Here is a 21,738-nt window from a genome sequence, read left to right as displayed (position 1 = left end):
GACAACAATCAACAAATTGTACCCATGCAATAGGGTGGAATGCAACACACTATGTGAGATAAAGAAATATAAACAGCCAGGTAGGAATCAGAAGATTATTTTATTTTACTTTATAATTTTGAAATGATTTCAGACTTCAAACACAATTACAAAAATAATACAAATGCATCTTACACAATCAGGACAATGATCAAAACCAGAACATTACCACTGAGAGAACATTGTTAAGCCAAAAGCATTGTTTAGGCTCTGCGTGGTAATGATTACATGCCTGTAATTCTAGCTACTCAGGATGCTGAGACAGGAGGATCACAGTTCAAGGCCAGTTTCAACAACTTAGTAAGACCCCATCTCAAAATAAAAAATATAAAGGGACAGGGATATATCTCAGTGGTAGTGTACCTCTTGGTTCAATCCCCAGTACCAAAACAAAAACAAAACATTATTCAGATTTCACCATTGGTCCCACTAATGTCCTTTTTCTGTCTCAAGATCCAACGTAGGATCCCACATTACATTCAATAGTCACGACACTTGGGTGTCCTTTACTCTGGAACTGTTTTCCAGTCTTAACATGTCTTTTGTGACCTTGATGTTTTTGAAGAATTATTCTGTAGATCAGCATTGTCCAACGTAACATTCTAGGTTGATAGGAATGTTCTGCATCTGTGCCATGCAACATGATAGCCATTAGCCAGATGAATTGACATTTGAAATGTGGCTAGTGGGATTCAGGAATTGACTTCTAAATTTTATTTAATTTCAGCCAAAATAGTTACATGTGGCTAGTAGCTACTGTATGGGACAGGACAGCTGTTAGGTGGCCTTCATTTGAGGTTTGTTCATTAGCTTCAAATGTGAGCTTTTGGTCAGAATAACATAGGCATGATGTTGAGTCCTTCTTTGCCTAGATTTTTTAAAAGCTGTTGACAGGTGACAGGGAATCACCCAGCCAGGAAGCTGGATTGTTTTCATGCCCTTCAAGGTCCAGCAAAGACAGGGATGACAATTGCATTTGGAAGCCAGGCCCCACACTCCCAATGCTCTTCCTGCAAGAAGTAGATATGAAGCCACAGGGGTCAAGGTGAGTTGCAGGCACCATTAATTTTTGAACTCATCATCACTCACTCTTTTAGCTGCACAATGTGGAGCTGGCTTAATTACAGTTGGAGTGTGATTTAGAACACTTCGTAAGTTCTGAATGTTGTGAAACACCACAGGGCTACCAAGTACAGTAATAAAAATCTCACCTGAAAAGTGTTTCAATAACTTCCTAAATTTTGGTTTGGAAGCACAGGCTTTGTAGTCAGATCTTTCCTTAGCCATTTGCATGTGATCACAACCAAATCTATCGTAAATGTTTGAACCCTTGTCTTTTTCTTTCTTTTCTCCCCTTGCCACCCCCCATAATAGGGATTGAACCTTTGAGCTACATCCCCAGCAACTCCCATCTTTGAGACATTCACTAAATTGCTGAGGCTGACCTTAAATTTGTGATCCTCCTGCCTTAACCTCCCAAATTACTGGGATTACAGGTGTGTGCCCCTGAACCCTTCCCATTGATTTTTGTTTGTTTGTTTGTTTTTGTTTTTTGCCTTACTGGAGATTTAATTCAGGGTCTTGCATATGCTAGGCAAGCACTCTACCACCAAACTACATCGCAGCCCCCACTGATGCATTTATTTATTTATTTATTTATTTATTTATGTTGCTGAGAATCAAACCCAGTGCCTCTCACATGCTAGGCAAGCGCTTTACCACTGAGCCACATCCCCAGCCCTACTGATGCATTTTTTTTAAATTTTCTAGATATTGATGGACCTTTATTTTATTCATTTATTTATCTGCAGTGCTCAGAATCGAACCTAGTGCTGCCTCACACATACCAGGTAAACCACAACCCAGCCCCCATTGTTGCATTTTTAAGTATGTGTAAACTTGTGTAGCTACCACTCAGGACATGTAGAACAACATTTCCATCCCCTAGAAGGTATGCCTCTCTCCCCTCCCCCAGGCAACCTCCCCAGAGGTAACCAGTGATATGATTTCTATTTATGTACATTAGTTTTTCCTGTTTTTGAAGCAGTGCCTAGAATCAGGCATCATATGTTCTTTTGTATTTGGCTCCATTAACTGAACACTGTTTACTCATTCATAGGTGGAGAGATCCATCCATGTGGTGTGTACCCAGTTTGTTCTTTTATATATATATATATATATATATATATATATATATATATATATTTTTTTTTAGTTGTCAATGGACCCTTATTTTATTTATTTATATGTGGTGCTGGGAATCAAACCCAGTGCCTCACACATGCTAGGCAAGCGCTCTACCACTGAGCCACAACCCCAGCCCCCGTTAGTTCTTTCACTGCTATGTACTATTCCATTGTGTTGAGTACACCACAGCTCGTCTCCTCATTCATCCTGCTAATAGATATTTGAATTGCTTCAAGAGTTTGCCTATTACGAATAAAGTCACTACAAATATCTAGTGCATATGCTTCTAGGAAGATGTACATTTAGGAGTGTTGCCTATGTTTAACATCAGTAAAACTGTCAAACAGCTGGGTGTTGTGGTATGCCTGCTGTAGTCTCAGATACTCCAGAGGCCAAGGCAGGAAGATCCCAAATTCAACGTCAATCTGAGCAAATTAGAGAGACCCTGTCTCAAAATAAAAAAAAAAAAGGTTGCGTAGCTTAGTGATAAAAGGTAGCTTAGTGATAAAAGCTGGGTTCCATCCCCAGTACAAAAACAAAAACAAACAAAAAACCCTGTTAATTTCCCCAAATCTTTTAATCTCTCTTTGAAATAAGAAGTATAAACCTATTCTACCTGATTATTTTGAGAATATTCAATGGGCCCTCAGATATACAGCGGGTATCTAATAATCGCTGGCCTTTCCCCACCAAGTGTCCGCTGTCCAAGCAGAGTAAGGACTCCATTAATGACAAACACTAAGAGAGGAGTGCCCAGACCCTTAGGCGAGAGAGGACTCTGCTACAATGCACTACGGACTCAGGCCCGCACCCTCATCCAGCACATGCGCCTGGCAACTTGACATCTCTACCCAGCAAGTTTCCCGCCCAGATCCCGCTCAGATCCCGCTCCCATGGCCCAGTGTGCGAGTCGCCGGGCTAGGCACTCGATCCCCTGTGACCTTTACTTGTCACTCAACGTTTATTGAACATGAAATGTGTGCCAGGCCTGGGAGACGCTGGAGTGAGCGACACGAAGACCCTCTCTCCTCAGAGCACCCAGCTGGAGGAGGGGTTGCTTCACCTGAGGAGTGTGGGAATTGGATTCCAATCCCGCCAAGGCGAACAGCCCTCCAGGCTTCTGGCCTGAACCTGGAGTTCCCCCTGGAAGTGCTCAAGACAAATAAGGGAAGAAAACAATCTGCTCTTCTGCACCCCCTGCAGGAATCTAGGTGCATACCCAACGCCCTTCGGAGCGCTTCCAGGCCTACTCGCCAAGGCCAAGTGCCCGCCCCTGCCGCGGAGTCACCACCTGTGGCCACGAAGCCCCGCCCCCCTGCCTAGCCAATGGACGCACGGGCCGAGCCCCGCCCCGCCCCTTCCCTGTGGGGAGGGTTCCTTGCTGGAGACAGTGGTCAGCTGGTCGCTGGGTCGTGACTGCCCTAGGTAAGATCGCCGTCCCGGGCCCTGGGTCCTCTGGGCTCTGCATGCATCGATGCCCTTCCGGGAGGTAGGCTGCAGCGGCAGGAGCCAAGTGGGTCTCGGAGACCGCCGGGGCGCGCAGGGCCCGGGGCGCGGAACTCCGGGAACCGCAATTGCCAAGCACTTGTGTTTCGGGACCCCGAGGGCTCCTCGCGCCACCTCCAGCACCCGAAGAGAGTGGGTAGGTGGTTCAGGGCGTCTGCTCAGGCTCGGGGGAAAAGGTGGGGCCGGAAGGAGACGGGCTGAATTACTCCCGCCGCCTGCAGGCCCAGGGTGACCCTCAGGCTATACTGGGCCCGGGTGCGCCGACCTGTGGCAGTAACTCCCAGGAGTTCGCTGCCGCCAGTCCCTGGGTCTTGACAGTTGTCGGCTGGTGGCATCTGCTCCGAACAGCCTCCCTGCCCTCCGCGGACCTGGGTCCCGCCCAGGAATCCTATCCGAGGCTCCGAGGCCTGTCCCATGGGAGGGTGGATATTTCTTTCCACTACGCGCTCAGAGGCTCTAGGGCAGTCGGGTCGGAAACTTTGTTCCGGGGTCTGGAACACTCTGCTACCTCCTCCCTTTCTCTGATATCGAAGTGCCAGAGAAAGGGTGAGCATGAAACCAAGCAAGAACGACATTCTTTGTATGGATGCTGTGAAGCTTCAAAAACATCTTGTAGGACAGTCAGTTACCTGGGAATTAAGGCTGACAAGGAGAGCAGCCCTCTCTCAAAAGATTTCCCCTACTGCCAAGAGAAAGAGATTAATGTTGCATCCTCCCATGTGCATCTCCTCTGGCCACCCCCATCCCGCCCCCTCGACGACCTTGGCCCCTCTGCAGGCATAGATGCAGAGGGCTGGCTGTGTGGCCCTCACTTCCTCCAGGGGCCTTTGTGCCCTGTAAGGTACATAGCCAACTTCAGTGAGGTAGCACATCTTGGGTTCAATTCTTGTGTGGACCCCTGGCCAGCTGTGTAAATGGTATCACTTCTTTCCTGGGATTGTCAAGAAATCAAGTGGAAAAAAATCTCAGGATATGTCTATCTGTAGTGAGCCCTCAATCAATGTGAAAACATGGGCTTCCATTCCTTTTGGTGGGGTCACATCACCCCATCTTCCCCATCTGTACCTTAAGGCTTGAGACTGGGCTGTGGAAGAGCGCTTCATGGGACTCCCTCCTAGTGCCCTCCTAAGTGCCATGGGAAGGTAAGGAGAAGGGGTTCCATAAATCTCCACAGAGTTGTCTTTGTGCATCTCCTGAAAGATCAGAAGACCCATAGCTTCCTGCTCTCTGGACTTTCCATCACTAGCAATTGTCCCACCAGGAGTCTGAAGCATGGTGGTCAACAAAGCAAATCATGCAACCTGGGGCTATGAGACCACCAGATAGGATTGCTGTCCCGCATCCTATGTGGTGAGGACCTGGCACCTGCAGCAGCTATAGGTACAGTCTATGATGCAACACTGTCTCTGTGCATGTGGGTATCATGCACACTGAATACCCACTTTGTCCCCTATCTGCTTCCTTACCTCTTTGACAGTGCTTTTGATATTCAACAACATCTTAAGCTTCACATGTTCAAAACAGACCTCTGGAGTTCCCTCTTCACCAAGGCTCTCCCATTGCTTCCCTGGCTTGGTAAATGGCACTTTCCTCCTACCCAGTGCCCAGGGAGTCATGCTTGATTCTCCTCTTTCCTTCACCTTCCTCATCCACAAACACCAGGAATCCCACTTCCCCTTGCCACTTCTGTGGTTATCATCCTGGCCATGTCCATCAATGTCTCCCCCCGAACCCCACCCTGAGTGGCCTCCTGACTTGTCTCCTGCTCCCATTGTGGCCCTTCCACAGTCCTCATGACCACCAAAGAGGACTTTGATGTAAATAAAAAACTCTCTTTTCCTTGTTAGAACCTTCTAAGGGAGTTTTCTATTTTTCTCCAAATAAAACCCAAAGTCCTTTTCTACAAGAGTGGCCCCTAACAACCTCTGTGACCTTGATCTTTGCCTCTCCCCCTAGCTTTCTGAACCTCGACCGCACTGGCCTGCATTCTATTCTTCAAACATGCCCAACTCATTCCCATCCTAGGACTTCCTCATACTGTGCCCTCTGCCTGAAACACTAATCTTCTCACAGCTGAGAACAGCCCAACTCAAATGTCTCCAACTGAGAAGGGCTTCCTTAATTACCCCAGTTCAAGTAGCATGACCTTCTCCAGGATGTGTCTCATTGCTCTGTTTTGTTTTCTTTACAATTTGTATTGCTTTTTGGAATTCTCATTTAGGTATGTGTTTACTATCTGTTATCTCTCCTACCCCAATGAATATAAATTGGATAATGGCACAGACCTTATCTCTCTTATCCCCTGCAGCACTCCCTGATGGGGAGGCAAATAAGACACAAGCAAACAAATACACCTATACTTGCAAATTGTGGCAAGTACATAGCTACCACTTGTATTTGGAATATTTTTAAACTTTTAAGCTTATATGTCTGAACTGAACAATTGTATTGTCAAAACAAACTCCCTGAGCTATTTTAAGGAAAAGGCTGGTAACTTGCCTGGGTCATACTGTGGTGTTCAGGGCAGTAAGTCAATCTCCTGCCATAAGAACACATATACAAGCTTTAAGGGTGAGTCTGCAGGCATCTTCTGGGAAGAACCTGATCCTAAACCTCATTCCTTTGCTTTTCCAGTGACTAGAAAGCTCCTTAATTTCTTAGTAACTTATTTTCTTCATATTTATAGTAAAAGGATCCTTTTGTATGTGTGTTGGGGGCGGGGGTGTTAGGTCTTGCTAAGGTGTCCAGGTTGGCCTTGAATTTGTGATTCTACTGCCTAGCCTTCCAAATTGGGATGGATTACAGGAGCATGCCACTGAAGGGGGAGTCCTATTGTTATTATGTTGGACTTGTTTTTTTCTTTATTTTGGTATACCCCAAAGAGGCAGCACTTGTAGGTGACTCTCTTACTATCCTGCCTAAGAGTCAGGAGGGGAACAGGTATATCCCCTAGTCACAGCAGCTAGGGGCACATTGCAGACCCTCCTCAGCACTGAACAACCTGCAGGGTAGAAATGGGTCCTAGAAGTCGGGTGTGGTGGCACACGCCTGTAATCACAGCAGCTCCAGAAACTAAGACAGGAGGATGGCGAATTCAGAGTCAGCCTCAGCAATGGCGAGTCGCTAAGCAACTCAGTGAGATCATGTCGCTAAATAAAATACAAAATAGGGCTGAGTTCAATCCCAAGTGTCCCTGAGTTCAATCCCTGTTCCCACCTCTTTCAAAAAAGAAATGGGTCCTGGGTCTTCTGCATCTGATTTTTTTCTGGTCATCGATTGATTTTCTTTTTTTTAATTTTTGTTTTTGGGTACCAGGGATTGAACTCAGGGGCACTCAACCACTGAATCACATCCCTAGCCCTATTTTGTATTTTAATAGAGACAGGGTCACACTGAGTTGCTTAGTGCCTTGCTAAATTGCTGAAGCTGGCTTTGAACTTGTGATCTTCCTGCCTCTACCTCCTGAGCCCCTGAGATTATAGGCATGTGCCACTGTGCCTGGCCCATCAATTCATTTTAAACCAATTATTTGAGAGCCTCTGAGAACTAGGCAATATTAACATAGAATGTTTTAAGAAATAAAAGATTAAAGGGAATAAAGCAAAAATTCCAAAACATGGAGAAAGAATTATGATTTGTCCAACCCTGTTGCCATGTGCAATGCCTTTTCTTCCAGTCTTTTTACCTCTCTCTCAGTCCATTTTCCCTTCCCCGGGCCACAGCCCTATCTTTTTAGAAGCTGAGCAGCCATGGCCTTTGCTGAAGATGAGACCTATAAGTATATCCGCCTCCATCACAGCAAGTTTTGCTGTGTTAATGTTCTGGAGATTCTGCCTTTTCTGCCTTGCCTGACAGCCAGTGACCAGGTGAGCAGGGAAGTGACAATTGGACATGGGGCTGGGGGCTGGGCTGTGGAATTAAGCTCAGCCCCATGCCAGGTTTTCACCCAAGCCTGGGCCTACTACTTTTTCTTAGTTCCCCTCTGTCTTGCTTCTTGTGTTCTCTGCTTTTTAACTTTTAGATGAAACGTGGTTCAGGGTGGCTTTTCTAACCTTGCTGAGCTCCCTCTTGTGTTGTTTTAGTGTAGTGCTCAAAAATATGGCACTGACTCTGGTCCCTTTGCCCATTATTTTTTAGATCCTCTTTTCTTCCCTGATGGTTTTTTTGTTTTGTTTTGTTTTGTTTTGGTATCAGGGATTGAACCCAGGGATGCTTAACCATTGAGCCACACCTACCCCAGCTCTTTTTATTTTTTATTTAGAGACAGTGTCTCACTTAGTTGCAGCGATCCTCCTGCCTCAGCCTCCCAAGCTGCTGGGATTTCAGGCATGAGACACTGTGCTTGGCTCAGTTTTGAGAGTTGAGAGGGGCCAGATCTGTCCTGCCCCACCAGGACTTTCTGCAGACCCCTTAAACTAACTAGTTAGTGAAATGAATGAATCCCTTACAATTTTAGCTGTTCTCAAATGGTATCCCTGTGCTCCTAGTAGATGCCTGTGGGCTCTTTTGGCACCCAAAAGACATGTCCTCCAGTGTCTCAGGAGCACCATTGCTTCCTCTGTGTCCTCCTGTGTAAGTACCATTAGAGCACAGGTCTGGGGTAGTTGAGTTTTTGTCCCAATTTGTATTGATGAGCTTGCGGGCATATCTTGTTACCTCGTTTGTAGTAAATGTTTTCTCTGAGTTTTCATTTCTTCTAGTTGCTCTTTCTGTTTGTTTGTTTGTTTTTTGTTTTTTCCCTTTGGACCAGGGATTGAGCCCAGGGACACTTAACCATTGACCATATCCCCAGCCCTTTTTTAAATGTTTTATTTTGAGATAGGGCTTTGCTAAGTTGCTGAGACTGGCCTTGAACTTGCAATCCTCCTGCCTCAGCTCCCAAGCTGTTAAAATTACAGGAGTGCACCACCGTGCCCAGCTAGTTGCTTGTTTTTATAAGGGAATTTGAATCAGTGTAAAAATGCAGCTGGTGTCTTCTTTCCAGATACCCCCTCCGCAGTGGCTCCCCAGAACCCTCATTCCCCCAATTTGATCCCCTTTCTTCTCTTCTTTGCCTCTTTTCATCTTATTGTTGCTACATACCTTTCCTTCTGCATCCATCCAAGCCTTTTTCTTTGCTTTAGGGCCTGTCTAAACCCAAGGCTTTGCCTCAGATTAACTGGGTTTGGATTCCTGTCCCACTGCTATAGGATTGATGCTACTTTGCTTCTGCTAATGCCTCAGTTTCCTCATCAGTGTATAGGGATAATAATGGCATTAAATAAGAATTCATGTAAAACCACAACAGAGAGCCTAGGACATTGTCACAGCCTATTTCCTGCTAGCTGCCTTTATTGTTGTTGGTAATTTCTCTTCTTCACTCCATACCTGGGCTCCAGTCCTGGTCTTGTTCTGAGCTCTGACTCAATTTCAGATGGCTGACTCCTTCTTGTGGCTTTCTTGATGCCCCCTCTGCAGTGGCTCCTCTGTGGGTGGAGAAAGAATTGGGGCCACCTGGCTTGAGCAGGGTGGCTGCACTGTGTCTTCTAGGATCGACTACGGGCCTGCTACTCAAGCCTGGGAAACCAGGACACACTCTGGGAACTCTTCAACCGCCTCCAGCGCCGGACTGGTTGGGTAGATTTCTTAATCAAGGCACTGAAGATCTGTGAGCAGGCTGAGCTTGCTGAGGAAGTGGCTCATGTTTACCGGAGCAAACTGCTTCCTGGTGAGCCTCCCATCCTGGCCATTTCTGGTCACCCTGCCCCCATCACCCCTGAGCAATATACACATTTGGGTGTAAATCCTGGCAGAGCCACTTATTATCTGTGTCCCTTTGACCAAGTTCCTTAATTTCCCTGAACCTCAGCCTTCTCCTCTGCAAAATGGGGCTAATGGCAATGTCTATCACATCAGGCTGCAATAAATAGCATAGGATGGTACCTGCTGAGTATTTAGCTGGGGCTCAGCACCTCCCATGTGCTCAGTGCGGGGGGGACCTTCTTTCAATTTTGTGGCTGTGGTGTTTGCCTCCTTATTTCCTCTTCTGTCTCATATTCCCCCATCCATTCATTCACCAACTCTCTCTCCACCTCCCTTAAGCTGCCTGATTACTCCTTAACTACTCTTAAGTTCCCTGGCCGGCTTGAGTGCCCAGAGGGAATTCGTGGGATGGAATCTGACACAGGAAGAAAAACTGAATCAGCCCTATCTAGTTCAGACTAGAGGCTATCCCAGAGATCCTCACTCAGATTTATAGCTTTGGAACACTCATCTTCTTCCCCTCTTCCTTCCTTCCTCTCTCCTTTCCCTGGGGATTGAACCCAAGAACGTTTTACCACTGAGCTACATTGCCAGCCCTTTTTATTCTTTTATTTTGAGACAGGGTTTTGCCAAGTTGCTGAGGGCCTTGCTAAATTGTAGAGGCTGGCCTCAAACTCGTGATCCTCCTGCCTCGGCCTCTTGAGTTGTTGGGACTACAGGTGTACATTACCATGCCCCTCCTGGCTTCTTTTCTCCCCCCACCTCTTTCTCCCTTCTTTCCTAACTGCTCTCTTCATTTGTGGAGATTAGTAGTGATCCCCCCTGAATACAAATGGTTGTGGTAGTATCTGGGGCAGGATGTGGCAGGGATCAATTAGGTATAACAGCCCTGAGAGAAAAAAAGTCTGGGGACATAGGAGGAGTGACCGCTGATGTAGCCTGGGTGGTCATGCGGCTCCCTGCCCCACTCATGTCTTCCTTCTCCCCAACTCTTCTCTGCCTCCCACTCCTGTCCCCATTCCCATGATGCTTGTCACCTCTGGGGTGCCTCCCATGTCAGGTCAGCTTTTAGAGCTATGGAGGGAGGAGGCCCCAGAGCACCCAGGCCTTGCCCGTCACAGGGAGAACCCCTGATTCCTTCTTGGTATCACTGTATCTTTGTTCTCCAGGGAACCCAACCTGTTCTCCAGCCCCTCAGGCAGCACCGGCAGCTCCTGGCAAGGTCCCAGGGCCCTCTGCACCTGCTGTGGCTCACGTCCCCTACAATGGCTACCGAGAAGAGCCAAGTTACCCCAGGCCTGTGCAGGACACACAGCCACCAAAGTCCCCAGGAGAGGTATGTCCTCAGGGTTCACCCCAGGCTGCCTGTTTTTATGTTCTTGTCTGCTCACTTCTGTGCCCCCACCTCCAGCCTCTTGGAAGTCTTTGCCTGCCTCCCACAAGTCATGCCTGATCTCTGTTAAGGACCCCAGGCTCCTTCAGTGGGGACCTGCTTCAGCCCAGCTCCCAGACTACTGACAAGGTCTGAGGCAGCCCCCAGCACTGTCATCAAACAGCTTGGGAGGCCACGCTTTACCACGTGGTCATGCGAGATGTTGAGCTGGGTGGAAGAACCTGGGAGTGACCAGACTGGGGAGTAGGGTGAGGGAACTGGAGGTCTCGGGTGGCTGGAGGGGCTGTAATTATCACAGTAAAGTTAAGTGTAGAGAAAAGATGACAAATTATATGGAGATATGATAAGTGGGCTGTGGGGTATCAGGAGACACCAAACTGTGGACCTGAAACCACAGGGTTTGTGTAGAAACCCCTGAAGAAAGTGCTGTGTGCAGTGGAGACCTCCACATGGCCAGACAGATGGATAGGGACCCCCATAGGACAGTGTGTGTGTGTGTGTGTGTGTGTGTGTGTTTTAAAGTCCTGAGGACTGAACCCAGGGTCTCGTGCATGCTAGGCAAGTGCTCTACCACTGAGGTATACCCCCAGTTCCCTGGGGTGTTTTCTTTGAGCCCATCAGTGTCCAGTTCCCAGATGTAAGATCATCTGTGGACAGAGGGTCTGGCAATGACCAGAAATAAGAAAAGAGCTCCTTTAGAAGTTGTCCTTAGCTGGGCACAATGGCGAATGCCTATAATACTAGTGACTCAGGAGGCTGAGGCAGGAAGATTGCAAGTTTGAGGCCAGCCTAAGCAACTTAGCAAGGCCCAGAGCAACTTAGCAAGACCCTGTCTCAAAATAAAAAACAAAAAGGGCTGGGATGTAGTTCAGTGGTAAAGCACTCCTGGATTCAATCCTTAATACCCCCATTACCACCACCAAAAAAAAAAAAAAAAAAGGAGATGCCCCAGGAACATCAGCTGTTCTTTGCCAGCTCTTGTCAGCCATTTCTCTCTCTCTCAGAGTTCAGAGCCAGCCCCACAGATACCCAGTTCCAGGGGAGTCCTGAGGAGACCTGCTGGCTCCTTGGAGCCCTCCTCTAACCCAACATCCCTCAGCCTTCCGACTTCCAGCAGGCATCAGGAGCAGGATCGAGAACTGGGTGGTACCCACATAGCAGGTATGCATGGGATATGATGTTGGAGGGCCTGTTTGACCTCCCAAGTGAAGGTTAGGATTAGAGTTGCCCCTTGGGCTTCCTTGAACAGGAGCAAAGTGGGAATAAAGTGCATTTACCCCAGGTACCAAACCAGTTCCTCAGTGAGTGTATCAGTTAGTATTTGCTGTGTAACAAACAGTCTAAAAAACATTATTATAAGTAGATTAAAATACAAGCGTTTATTTAGCACACAGCTGACCCAGCTAAACAGTTCTTCTGGTCTTGGCTGAATTTCCTCTCCTGAACTCACTGATACATATACTTATTCTGCTTCTGACTTATTGGATGGGGCACCTTTATTCCCTTCCATGGGGTTTCATATCCTCTAGCACACAGGCCTTTCCCATGGCAACTGGACAGAGACCTCTAAGTGAAGAAGAAAGGACTCTTGAGGCATAGACTCCAAACTGGCACAGTGTCCTTCCTTCTTCACTCTGTGGGCCTAAGCAAGTTATAAAGGACAGCCCAGATTCATGAGAAATTGACTCCATTCTTAGATGGGAGGCCTATAGATTAGCCAGGACCTGGAGGATGGGGAAAGACAGTACAAAGCTGGTCTGGCTATTGGCAGAGGAGCCCTTCAGTACTGCCCTACTACCAAGGGGTGTCCAGTTCCCAGAAAGTCACTAAAATATCTCAACCCCCAGAGGAAGCATGTCTATCATCAGCCAGGTGCCTGGACACTACACCAGATCTCAGTACTCCCCCTCAAGGCTGTGTAGCTGACCACCCTGACCTGGCGTGTCTTTCTACTACTTCCCAAACTGTATTCCATATGACACTTGTGCCTGGCCTGCCCTCAGTACCCTGGAACAGCCACAAGGCACAGGGATATTTAAAAGTTAGGAGAAACCATCTTGTGCCCTCCACTCTTGTCACCCCCAAATAGTCCTGAGCACCTGTTTGCACTTTACAGTGTTATTTTGTCATGGAATGCCTTTTAGGAGGTGCTTCTATGAACCATGAAGGCAAAGGCACCTGATTTCAGTGCATTGATGGACACAGGTTCCACGAGAGTCTGTGGTACTGCATTTAGGGGAGGGGACATGAGACATCACTTCTTTTTTAGAATTTGGGGGGTTTTAGATATACATGACAGTAAAGTGTATTTTGACATATTATACATGCATGGAGCGTAACTTATTCTAATTGGGATCCCCATTCTTTTTTTTTTTCTTCCTATACTGGAAATTGAACTCAGAGGCACTCAACCCCTAAGCCACATCCCCAGACCTATTCTGTATTTTATTTAGAGACAGGGTCTCACTGAGTTGCTTAGCACCTCGTCATTGCTGAGGCTGGCTTTGAACTCGTGATCCTCCTGTTTCAGTTTCCTGAGCTGCTGGGATTACAAGCATGTGCCACCATGCCCAGCTTGGGATCCCATTCTTGTGGTTGTACATGATGTGGACTTTCAGGCATCACTTCTGACCTTTGTCAACCTTGGGGTCTGGTGTGTGCATCCTTAGAGTTCCCGATGACACTGCCTCTATGGGCTGTCACCCTGTGTCAGGTCCTCTTCCTAGGGTAGCTTTGCCTTACTCCTGGGAACTGGCCAGCCTCTGGTACCACTTGACTGGTGTGAGCAGTTCTGCTTGAGCCACCCTGCTGTCCCTTGCCCTGATCCAGTGTTGCTCCTGTTGGGGAGTGTGGGGGACAGCAGTGAGGGGAACATCTAGGATTCCACTAGCTAGAGAGAGAAAAAAGCAGAAACAGGACAGGGAGGTGTTCTGGGTGGGAGAAACAGAAGCAGAAAGAATAGCCAATAATGATCTTTAAGCTCCTGGATGCAGTTAGTGGGAAGGATGACATCGGTCTTGTGATAGGACAGACTTGGGGATATAGGTCAAGGACTGCAGGCAACAGTTGAGTCTCAGGTCTGAGAGCGATGACCAAAGGGACTATAGTCTTCTCCATGCACAGGTGATTGGGAGGCATGTTGCAATAGGGCTAATGTGATTTGAGACACAGGGACCTTTCCCAACCCCTGAGGGTGACAGTCCTTTGGGTTTATGCTTCTACTTTTGCTACCTGCAGGTGCAGTTTGCAGCTCCACATCAGCCCGTGGGCCTGTGTCCCCGACTGTCTCCTTCCAGCCCCTGGCCCGTTCCACCCCCAGGAAAAGCCACTTGCCTGGACCTGCAGTGTCAGCTCCTGCATCTGCTGGTCCCTCCTCCATTGCCTTGGCTTCTGTAGAGGAGATTGGTGACCATAATAAGACTGCCATCTGCTCTAGTGATGCAGAGGTACCTGCTGATTCAACAACTACCAGCTTACTGCCCTCCAAAGCGCCCGCCAACTCGGCCCTTGTCGGCTTGGGGCCCTCCAAGTTGCCTACCAGCACAAAGCCCCCTGGTGCAATGCCCCCTAAAGTGCCCTCCAACCCAGCACCATCCAAGTTGCCCATCAACTCAACACGTGCTAGCGCCATGCCATCCAAAGTGCCTACTGCTACCATGATTCCCACCAAGGTGCCTACCAACACAATGCCCTCCAACGGGAGCAAAGCCAAGGTGAGTCCTGGCCCCTCTTAGCAGTGCCTCAGGCCCCTTCCCTTTGGGCCCTGTCCTTGGACCCTTCCCAGTCTCCATCCTGTCTCTAGCCTGGGCAAGTCCATGACCTCTCCTTAAAGCTGTGGGGACAAGCTGGCAACCTGCCTCATCCTCTAGGAGGAATGACTGTCACGAAAACCCCTAAGTATCATTGCCTCAAGAGAGTCAGGCATGGGGCCACCCTACTGGTCATGTGCTTTAACTCACTGGGACTCAGCCTCCAGTTAAGCTTAGCAACACTGATCTGTTGATGAGGAAGCAGTGAGGGGTGGAGCATGGTGGCCCACTTGCCTTCATGCCTTGCCCTTTACCACCAGTATGTCTGGCCTGCCTGTGACCAAGCTTTCCAAACAGCAATTTCTGGCCAGCCAGCCTGGAGCAGCTGCTCTGACCCATTAGCCCCCATAGCTGCCCTCTCCAAAGCCTCGCATCTAACCCTACTGCTGTTGTCTGCCTCGAGGAAGCAAGTTCCTGAGGCTCCAGGACACTGTAGCTGCCCTGTGATCCTAAGGCCTCAGCAGTAGGGGCTTGCTGTCAAGGGCTTCCCTGGCAGACCAGTGAGTGGGGAGAGGGCTGCAATGAGGCCATCAATGAAATGATACTACAAAGCCTTGGTGCCTTCTTCCCCTTCTGTCCTCTTCCCCACCAATGGTCGGGTCTCCAAGCGATGGTGTCTTGCAAGCCAGGATATAGGATGGGAACTGAGAAGTTTGGGCTTGGGCTACTAGTTCATGCCCTGACTCGAGAACAGGGCCACCCACTTTGTCTGGCTTATCTCCCTCCCATACCCATCCCCTTCCAGCACTTTCCTTTCTTTCCCAGGAGACCCCAGGGACTCCAGCAACCACAGTCACCATTGAAGGCAGCTCTCCTTGGAGGGGTAGCAGCTCTGGGAACTTGCGCTCTGAGGCCGAGCTGAGCAAGCCTGGTACTCTGGTATCGAGGGTCGATAGCCAGCCATTTTCCGGCTGTTCTGAAGATCTCGCTATCAGCAATTCTCTGGTCCTGGAGTCCAGCCAAGGCCCAGAGGAAAATGAGTACATGTCCTTTGCTATCCATGTGGCTGAGGGTCCCAGTGCTGACCTCCTGGATGGCAGCCCTGAACGACCTGAGGCCTCAGAGCCCCAGGAGGAGGAAGAGGAGGAGATGTGCTCAACAGCACCAGGGGCTCTGTGGTGGCTGGGGACTGCCGCAGCCAGCGCGCTCCTGGCGGTGCTCCTGGTAGTGCTGTACCGGCGGCGCCCACTGCAGTGAAACCTCCAATGCCCACCACGTTCCCATGGTGCCCTTTCCCCAGGCTGGCAGGGGCCGGGTCAAGCAGGGGACCTCGAGAACTATGGGCCTGATGGAGGAGTGAGTTGTGAGGACAGCGTTTTCTGTCCTAGCTCTTGTCCTCTGCTTGTCCCTCACCATCCTTGGCTTTCCAGGCTCTAAGCGGCCCCCAGTGCTTCAGACCTTGCCTACCTGGTAGTCTCCCTGTGTGCTCCTAAGGAGGTCCCCTCCACCAGGCTTTGTCCCCCTTTGCCCAAGCCTGAAGATCAGGAGATGCCCCTCATTCTGCCCAGGTCCCCTGAGGCCAAAACAGGTGTTCTGGGTGGGGAATTCCCACAAGACCTTGTTCCCCGCCCAGCAGCTCAGCATCCTGACAGCAGCAAGGTGCCTAGTATTCAGGGAGCCAGCTGCTTTGGGTTCCCTGTCTCTCTAGTCCCCCTCTATTGGCCAGGCCACCCTGGAAGAAGGTCCAGTTCCAGTGGACCCAGGGAAGCCAGAAGCAGCCACTAGACAGGAGGAAGACCCTTGGAGCCTTTCTCCAGTCCCCTTACCTCCACCTCTGTCCTCCATTCTCTTTGGCTTCCTACATGGGTTGGGGAAGGGACCTGCCTAGTGGGCAGAATTCAAGCCAGGTTCAGATTTCAGCTCTTCCCTTTCTGGGCTGTGTGACTTTGGCAGATGTTCAGGCTCTCTGGTCTGGTTTCCCCACATGGACAGTGAGCTTCTAGCTCATCCTTCATGGACATGGCATACAGGATTCGGCATCCCTCCTGTCTAACCTGGTAGAGCTGAGGGCTTGAGAGGCAGAGTGCACAGCAACAAGGGTGCGCTGTGCAGTGAGGGCAGGCTCGGGCTGTATCCTGCTCATCATCTCACTAGCTCTTTAATCCCAGGCAAGATATTAACCTCTGTGTGCCTCACTTTTCTCACCTGTTAAATGGGAGTGAAATGTCTACACACACACACACATACACATATGTATGTACGTGTGTGTATATTCTAGTGTTGTCCTGGGGATTAAATTAGTTTATCTATGTAAATCTTAGACTGAATCCTGTCATTTCCTAAGGACTGGATACATGTTATTATTGCTAATTAAATGGGCAGTGAGTAGAGCACTTGGCTATACCTTTAGAGGTAAACCCAGACCCTGCTACCTTCTCCTTTCTTATGTCTTCCTCTTAACTTCATCTAGTACATTTGCGAGTTGTTGGGGAGGGAGGTCTATCCAGTGGGCAGCTGTTCTCCCCATCTCCAGCAGCCAGGGGTGTTCCACCACCTCCCTGGGTGGGAAGATAGCTATTCTCTTCACACATTGAGGTGCACTGGTGGGTATCCTCTTGGGTTCTTTTCAGGTGGCCTTTGCTGGACAAGTGGTAGGCACAGGAGCCTTCTCTATTTCTGGGCTCTTCAAGGGGCAAGAACTAGAGCCCTTGGAGAAATCAGGGGTGTGGCTTGTTATGTAAAGCTCGAGGCAGCTTTACCCTACACCGCCCTAGGGAACTTCCGCAACCTAATGACCTCTACTTCTGAATTTCAGCCCCCACTCTAAACCCAACAGCCTCTAACTTGAATCCAGGTGTGGTCTGTCCCCAAGCTATCTATACCAGTACTTATCAATCCCTTGCTCTTAACCAACCACTGTATCCCCCACCTGTATCCCCAGGTGCCAGCCAGTCAGTTTGTGCACAGTCCTAGTTTTAATGTGCTAGCCTCCCAGGGTACTTTGGGGAAAAAAAAAAAAAAAAACTCACTGGGTGGAGTGGCCCATGCCTGTAATCCCAGCAGTTCAGGAGGACCAAATGTTCAAGGCCAGCCTCAGCAATTTAGGGAGAACCTAAATAACTTAGCAAGGCCCCATCTTTTTAAAGAATTAAAAAGGGCATAAGAGGAGACATAAAACTGGAATGTAGTTCAGTAGTGAAGCACCTCTGGATTCAATCTCCAGCACCCCCTGAAAAGAAAAAAAAAAAAATTGGCTCAAGAAGGCAACACGTAGTCCCAGAGAATCACTCACTCAACTGGGGGATTTCTTTTTGTTGGTGGTGGTGCCAGGGATTGAACTCAGGGGTGCTTAACCACTGAGCCACATCCTCAGCTCTTTTTATTTTTTTATTTTGAGACAGGGTCTCCCTAAATTGCTTAGGGCCTGTTAAGTTGCTGAGGCTGGCTTTGAACTTAATATCCACCTGCTTTGGCCTCCTGAGCCACTGGGATTATAAGTGCACCACTGTGCCCAGTCAACTGGTACAATTTCAACTACAGAAACCAGTCACTGTAGGCGATATATTGGATCAGGTGTGTGGGAAGTGTTCAGGGCCTTCCCAGCACATTTCAGACTATACCGCCTCGAATCCCTGACTTGGCCTGCACTTAACACTATCCCCATCTCAGCTATTATCAATCTGAAGACTTAAATGCCACCTTCAGGCAGAAATGGGAATTAGAGTCCAGTCTCAAGAATCCTGTTCTGGGTTGTGACTTTCAGCTGCAGGAAGGTTTACAAAGGAGTGTGAACTAGGAAGTTCACCTTCACAGCTGTGGCCCAGACAAGGTAGAGGCTGGAACACAAGGAAGGGAGGAAGGACCTCCACTCGCAGACGGGACTAGGGGACCCTTGAGGTCAAGGCTGGGTAGTCCTGGAGGGACCAATGCCCTCCTAAGTGCCCGGGGGCAGACCCACCTGCAGCAGAACCTCTGTCCACGTTCTTTCCCTGGCTGAAGCATTTCCTCAAAGCTCTGGGACTGTTGTGGTTTCTGTCTCTCAGGGAAGTACCCATGGACTTTAACCTAACAAAGCCAGAACAGTGCCACTCCTTCACTTCTCTTGCTGGCTACCCTCAGGTTTAGGGAGCTTCTTAGTCAAGGATGAGGGAGATGCCCTTTACCCTGCCAGGTCTCAGATTATTAATACCGTCTTTTAGAAAACATTTATTATGGCCAGCTTTCAGACAAATGCAAAAGTAGAGAGACCAGAATAACACACTGCCCATCTCCTGGCTTTAATATCTTGGCCATCTTATTCATCCCTGCCTGTTGCCCCCTTCCTTCCTCTTTTCTTTGGTATGGGGGGGGGGCATTGATTTCAGGGGCACTTTACCACTGAGCTACATCCCTAGACCTTTTTATTTTTTATTTCAGGGTCTCACTGAGTTGCTTAGGCTGGCTTTGAATTTGCCATCCTCCTGTCTCCTCCTCCCAAATTGCTGCAATTACATCTATGCACCAATGCACCCGGCTGCCCCCTTTTTTGAGTACAGGTTCTTTGTATAAGAGTGTGAAGGGTTCAGAAAGCCAAGGGAAAGACATAAGCTGGAAGGATTTTAAGATCATCTATTTTCTCCCAGGGCAGCATTAGGTAACAATGAAGCATCCACATTGTGGTCTGTTGGCCTCTATAGGTGACGTCCTTCTTGAACCAGTTCAAAGCATGAGCAGCACTGGACTCCATCTTAGGAGGAGGGGACTGCAAGCGTCCTTCCATTGTCAAGCTCCTTGGAGGTGCCTGCTATTGCTCCTGTCTCAGAGAAGTGACAACACATGAGACATATACCCCATGGCACAGCCCTTCCAACCAGCAGAAGTCCTCATGCTAGGCAATGTTCAAATTCCACAGTCCTAGGAATGGAGTCCTTGGGCCTTGAGGTTCCACACTTGCCATGGGTGCACTGTCATGCGCCTAAAGGCCAAGACCCACTTCCCCCTGGGAAGGGAGATGAGGGGTCTTTGGTCTGAAACGTCTGTGCTGGGATTGATACCGCTCCACAGAGGATAGTCACATGCTCCACAGAGGATAGTCACATGCTCCTTGCTTTCTTAGTTTTTTTTTCCTTTATCCCAGGGCTAAGAGGTCCACAGGGGGTTCTGGGTGTGGTCACTGTGAACATTCTTCACTTGGCTGCTGCTAACAACAAATAATAATAAAGGTCGCCACTAATGTCTGATTTTAATTGCGTGCTAGACACTGTGCCAAGAGCTACACATATATTAGTTCATTTAATCCTCACAATGACCCTAGGAAAGAGACACCATTATGGATCCAATTTATAGCTGGTTTACAAGACTGGGAGGGAAGAAAGACAAGAGGGACAATGACTCCTAGGCCCCAGAGCTAGATGCTTCTTACGTCTATGAACTTCAACTCACCTGATATCTGGAACAAAGTAAACCATTTAAAGTGAGATCATCACACCATCACATCACTGCCCAGTATGCCAAAATCTGCCACCTACTATAATAGTATAGTAACACTAGGTCTATAATTAAAATAATCTCAGGGGTGTCCTAATGATACGATTATAATCATTTTGTGTGTGCCCAGGCTCAAAGCCCTGGGGCTGGGTGAGGTGAGGCTGGTGCCATAAGAAAACTAGAATGTTAGTCTTCATGAAGCCAGTTCGATTTAGCAGACATCGTTTAAGAGTCATTTGTGCCAGGTCCAAGGCCTCTGAGGGTGCCTTCGAGTGGTTGGGGGTGTTCATAATGTGTGATACAGGCAAAAAGGCTTCCATATCATTCTTTCATATAATTTTACAGCAAATATTTATTTTGTACCCACTGTGAGCTAAACATTATAATAGGTCTTGATGACATAGATAATAAAGACCTCTCCCTAAAAGTCCTCTCCCACCCCCCACTGTCTCTAACCCAGTAGTAGTTCAATGGAGTGTCTCTGGAGCATGGCAGGGGCCAGTGAGGGGGAAGGACAAGTATTGTTTTGATCTGTTTTTGACTACTGAGAATTATAACTAAATTTGGAGCGGGGCGAGAAACAGTATGAGAGATAACATTAAATATTCATGAAAATGTGAATATGTTGGAGGAATGTAGGTTGGTGTTATGGCCTGAACATATATGTCCCTGCAAAATTCATAAGTTGGAGGAGAGTCCTTTGGGAAGTGATTAGGTCATGAGGGCTCCACCTTCAGGAATGGGATTCATGCCCCTAAGAGGACAGAGGGAGCTGGTATGGTGGTGAACACATGTAATCCCAGCAACTTGGGAGGTTGAGGCAGGAGGATCACAAATTCGAGGCCAGCTTCATCAACTTGGTGAGACCCCATTTCAAAATACAAAGTGCTAGGGATATTGCTCAGGGTAGAGCACTCCTGGGTTTGATAACCAGTACTGGAAAAAGAGAGGGTGAAAGGCTTGAAAGCCCTCTGTTCCTTCCACCATGTGAGGACAGAGAAGTCCATATGAGAAAGCAGCAACCATATCTTTGAAGCTGAGACTGGACCTTTATTAGACACTGAATTTGTTGGTGCCTTGATCTTGTACTTCCAAATCTCTAAAATGGAAATTTCAATGATTTCTAAATTACCTAATAAAAGGCATCTTGTAATAGCAGCTTGCATGAACTAAGCCAGTTGGTGATACCTTACTGGAAAACTGGCAGTTGTCTACTAGAGCCTAATATAGGCCTAAACCTGTGACCCAGCAATTCCACTCCTGGGTGTGTTCACAACAGAAACAAGAGTGCATGTCCACAAAGATGTGTGCAAGAATGCTTCTCAGATGCTCAGGTCCCTTGTGCAGTATTTGCACATCTCTGCACATTCTCCCATATAGTTCAAAACATCTTGAAATTGCTGAGCAAATGACACTCGCCTGTAATGCCAGTGACTTGGGAGGCTGATGCAAGAGAATGGCAAGTTCAAGGCCAGTCTCAGCAATTTAGTGATGTCCTAAGCAACTCATCTCAAAAAATAAAAAGGGCTGGGGATGTAGCTCAGTGGCAAAGAGCCTCTGGATTCAATCCCTAGACTGATGCTGAGCCGGAGTTAGTGTATACCAAAAAGCAAATTTTATTTATCTTAAATAAACAAAGCTGATTTATGATGTTAA

At 48.2% G+C, this 21,738-nt stretch overlaps 1 protein-coding gene across 4 annotated transcripts; it reads left to right on the top strand.

Annotated features, from left to right (window-relative positions):
- The first annotated feature begins 3,524 nt into the window (after window positions 1-3,524).
- On the top strand, window positions 3,525-19,841 carry Mavs (mitochondrial antiviral signaling protein). Of its 4 annotated transcripts, none has more exons than XM_046433143.2 (7): window positions 3,525-3,651; window positions 7,455-7,598; window positions 9,262-9,439; window positions 10,644-10,810; window positions 11,872-12,028; window positions 14,105-14,580; window positions 15,442-19,841. In XM_046433143.2, the coding sequence occupies exons 2-7, from the start codon at window positions 7,482-7,484 to the stop codon at window positions 15,871-15,873; spliced, it is 1,527 nt and encodes a 508-aa protein (XP_046289099.1). In that variant the 5' UTR covers window positions 3,525-3,651; window positions 7,455-7,481; the 3' UTR covers window positions 15,874-19,841. The 4 variants fall into 4 exon arrangements, with proteins under 4 accessions (XP_046289099.1, XP_046289101.1, XP_046289098.1 ...); XM_046433145.2 differs by lacking the exon at window positions 3,525-3,651 and adding an exon at window positions 3,658-3,868 and having other exon boundaries at window positions 10,665-10,810; XM_046433142.2 differs by lacking the exon at window positions 3,525-3,651 and adding an exon at window positions 3,658-3,868.
- Window positions 19,842-21,738: the final 1,897 nt, after the last annotated feature.

The sequence above is a fragment of the Marmota monax genome, unplaced genomic scaffold, assembly GCF_021218885.2.
Source record: "Marmota monax isolate L192 unplaced genomic scaffold, Marmota_monax_Labrador192_F-V1.1 WCK01_AAM20220418_F8-fsc00014, whole genome shotgun sequence".
Classification (NCBI taxonomy): Eukaryota; Metazoa; Chordata; class Mammalia; order Rodentia; family Sciuridae; genus Marmota; species Marmota monax.
This window is presented reverse-complemented; position numbering and strand designations above follow the sequence as displayed.